The sequence below is a fragment of the Neovison vison genome, chromosome 5, assembly GCF_020171115.1.
Source record: "Neovison vison isolate M4711 chromosome 5, ASM_NN_V1, whole genome shotgun sequence".
In the NCBI taxonomy this organism is placed as follows: Eukaryota; Metazoa; Chordata; class Mammalia; order Carnivora; family Mustelidae; genus Neogale; species Neogale vison.
Window position 1 is genome coordinate 19,726,280 of NC_058095.1, and position 3,120 is coordinate 19,729,399.

Consider the following 3,120-nt stretch of genomic DNA (forward strand, 5'->3'; position numbering starts at 1 on the left):
GACAGTACAAAAAAAGTTTTATTTTGAAGATTACAGAACTTGTGCCATGACACCACTGGGTTTCCACTTTCATCAGTCCAAGGATCTGTGGTAGGTGTGGGACTGACAGTAGGAGGCAGGGAGGGGAAGAGAGACCTGGTGGTGGCAAGGAAAAGGAGTAAGATGGCTGTGGAAAAACTCATACCTAGGCCTGGGCTTCACTGTCTTTACTCCTCCACACCACAAGGGTGACGAGGAAGGGGATGAGGCAGATGGGGGCTATGATCATGGCCAGGAGCACATCCTCCGGAGGGTCTGATAAGGTGGGCTGCACAAGGGAGCAGTTGGCAAAGTGGATCTGGTGAGTCTCAAAGATGATCTCTTCTGCCCAGGGATTGGGGAAGCCCAGATGAAATTCTTCTGCAAAATGCTCCAGGCAATACTGTAGGTCGCTATAAGGTCTGGGGGTAAGGGAAGACTACAGTGAGTATGGACTGGGCCAAAGAGGGGAATGCCCCTCACTCACTCAAGGCCCACCCAGGAGGAGGAGGCCCCACCCCTGGCCCAAGCTGCCTGACACTGCCCCTACCTGCTAATCATGGCCCAGTCACACCAATCCTTGGGGATAGAGTCCATCTCTTCCTTATAAGATTGCCAGCAAATCTGGATAGTCCTCTCATAGCTCTCCATCTTGTCCTCTGTGGGCACAGATTGCTTCACACTGACCACAACCCCGCGCCTCCCCCCAAGCCCTCGGGTCCAGGTATTTCCACTGCTCCTGTCTTCAAACATGGCAAACACCAGGGGAGTCTCAGAAAGTCTTCCAAGGAAAGAGTCTCAGTTCAGAAAAATGTTAATGCCTTCCATGTGCCAGCCCCCAGGAGAACAGCCACACTCTTTTTCTGGGGTCTTCTAACCCACCCAGGAGGTGAGCCAGCTCAGAGCTGGGGGCGGGTCACGTGGGATGAGAGGGAGAAAGACCACAGGAACCCCAGGAGAGAACAGAAGGGGGTTTAATGGGCTGTCAATTGGGGTTGCGGGAAAGGGACCCTCCCCACCGACCTGGCTCTTCTCGCTGTCCCAGGTCACCGTCCCAGAGCCGTGGCGGGTACACACCTTCTGGCTTCAAGCTGCTTTCAGTGGAAGGAACCTGAGCCAGGGACTCCTGGGGCTTCAGGACAGCTGTGAACAGAAATGGGAGAGGGAGGTGGGATGGCGGGGATCTAAGCAGTGGAGTCTGGAGGAGGGGTGTGAGACCCTAGGAAGTCAGGGCTACTTTCAGTAGAGGAAAAATGAATAATCCAGGCCTCCAAGGGGTGCCTCAGTGACTGGAAGAGAGGGTTGATACCAGCTCCCTCCCACTCACATCCAGACCCAAATCCTCCTCCTCCTCCCCAACCCCCAAGACCTCTCCGCGAGGCCCGGACCCTAGGTTCCTCCAAAAGTGGGAAGCAGCTCTCGCTGAGCCCTCACCGAAGTGGGGCCAGGGACCGCCCGAGGACAGCGCTGACCCTCCCGCACCCAGGGCCCGTTTCTCGGTCTCGGCCGTCCAGGCCCCCTCCCCTATGGGCCTCCCGCGCCTCCCACCCGGGCCCCAGGGCGCCGCGCTCACCGCCCAGCAGGAGGAGGAGGCGGAGCGCAGCCGGTCGCCCCGCGCGGGTCGCAGGGAGCCGCGGGCCGCCGGCTGCGCGTTCAGCCCGGAGCGAGGCCATCGCGCCGCGAGCAGGCGAGGAGGGGCGGTGGCGCTGAGCCGGGCCCGGGCGGGGGCGCCTATATCCCCCGCACAAGCCCCAGGAAGCCGCGCCGCTTCCTCGCAAGGGCTGGGACGGCTGCGGCCACGTGGGGGGCGGGGGCGACGCCCGGGGCCGGCAGGCTGGAGGGGGAGTCACAGCCCCACCCGGCCCTGGCGCCCGCCGCTCCCTCCGCCGTGTCGGCGTTGGCCCACTCTCTCTTCTAGCTCACCCTGCGGGGCTGGACAGCTCCCCTCGTAACCCCAGAACCGGGATGCATTTCCTGGGCTCAGCTGCGTGGTGCCCAGGGCTCGCCCGGATCTCGGAGCATCCGCCCCCGGGACCCTATTGCCCTTTCTCCTCTCGCTGCGGGGGCGAGGAAGGGGGTTAGCGACCTGCTCTCGCCGACCTGGAGGAGGAAGAAGGGGCTGGGAGTTCAGAGGGCTCTCCACCCGCAGTATCTAAGGCAGGAGGTTGGGGCTGCCCTGGGTCGTGGGGGAAAGGGCGCTTGGAGCTGGACTCAGAGTTCCCCTTTACTGGGAACACCCACTGATATCAGTCCGCCTGCCAAAACTGTGGAGGAGGAGATGAGGGAGCCAGCTCTCCAGAATCGGGAGAAAGCCTGGGGATGGGGCAGAGGGGAAACCAGAGTCCAAATACCCTCCCTTACAGGCACCTCCTGGGGCCTAGATCCTCAAACGTGGTTGAGGTAAAGGGCAAAAGTAAGATTACTTCATTCCTAGTAAGAAGGTGCCCACCAACGGGATTGGGGGGAGGGGCAAAAGTTAACGATTACTCCATTCCCAAGAAAAAGGTGGCTACGACTCTTCAAGACCCAGGTTGGGAGAAGGGTAGGGTTTAGAAACTGCTATGGGTGACTTCATTCATAAGGTGGGTACATTTTGCTCCTGTTTTACATGGGAAGAAGCTAAAGCTCGGGAGAAAGAGCCCAGAAGTTGAGCTCAGAGGCTCTAAATCCCACTTCTGTCTTCCTGCTCCCTAACCAGATAGCCCACAGGGACTTTGGTTACCTGGAGAATGTTTACCCCCATGGAACATAGGGACATTGTCCTTCTCCTTAAGCAGTAGTGAGGATGACACATGAAAGGGCATGGCGCTCACTCAGTGGATGTTTCTTTTTCTTCTTTCTTAAGGACTTGCCTAAGGTCACACTGCTGGGAAGCAGCAAGGCTGAGCCTGGGGCCCCAGGGACCCTGACTTCTGCCACACCACAGCTGTCTCTGTGTCCTGAGCCAGAGCTTCATTAGCTTGAAGCAGCCGAGCAGCCCAGGAGCTGGTTTGGCCCTGACGCTCGCCTCCAGACACAGCTGTCAGCGCTGAACTTTCCTAAATTACTCCCAGACACTGACCCCTGGATTCAGCTGCTGCTCTTGTCCCAGTTCACTGATTT

At 59.1% G+C, this 3,120-nt stretch overlaps 1 protein-coding gene across 1 annotated transcript; it reads right to left on the reverse strand.

The window, feature by feature from the left end:
• RAMP2 (receptor activity modifying protein 2) lies at positions 1 to 1,707 on the reverse strand. Its single transcript, XM_044250405.1, has 4 exons — positions 1,592 to 1,707; positions 1,042 to 1,161; positions 569 to 677; positions 1 to 440 (listed from the first exon to the last, which is right to left on the reverse strand). The coding sequence occupies exons 1-4, from the start codon at positions 1,689 to 1,691 to the stop codon at positions 185 to 187; spliced, it is 585 nt and encodes a 194-aa protein (XP_044106340.1). The 5' UTR covers positions 1,692 to 1,707; the 3' UTR covers positions 1 to 184.
• Between the last annotated feature and the right edge of the window lie 1,413 nt (positions 1,708 to 3,120).

Bases quoted from the DNA above. Each gene is read 5' to 3' on its own strand.
- RAMP2 (XM_044250405.1), bottom strand. From the start codon at position 1,691: ATGGCCTCGCTCCGGGCTGAACGCGCAGCCGGCGGCCCGCGGCTCCCT. The intron at 678-1,041 runs GTCGGTGGGGAG...CTGTGCCCACAG, and splicing joins GGGACAGCGAGAAGAGCCAG to AGGACAAGATGGAGAGCTAT. The intron at 441-568 runs GTAGGGGCAGTG...CCTTACCCCCAG, and splicing joins GACTGGGCCATGATTAGCAG to ACCTTATAGCGACCTACAGT.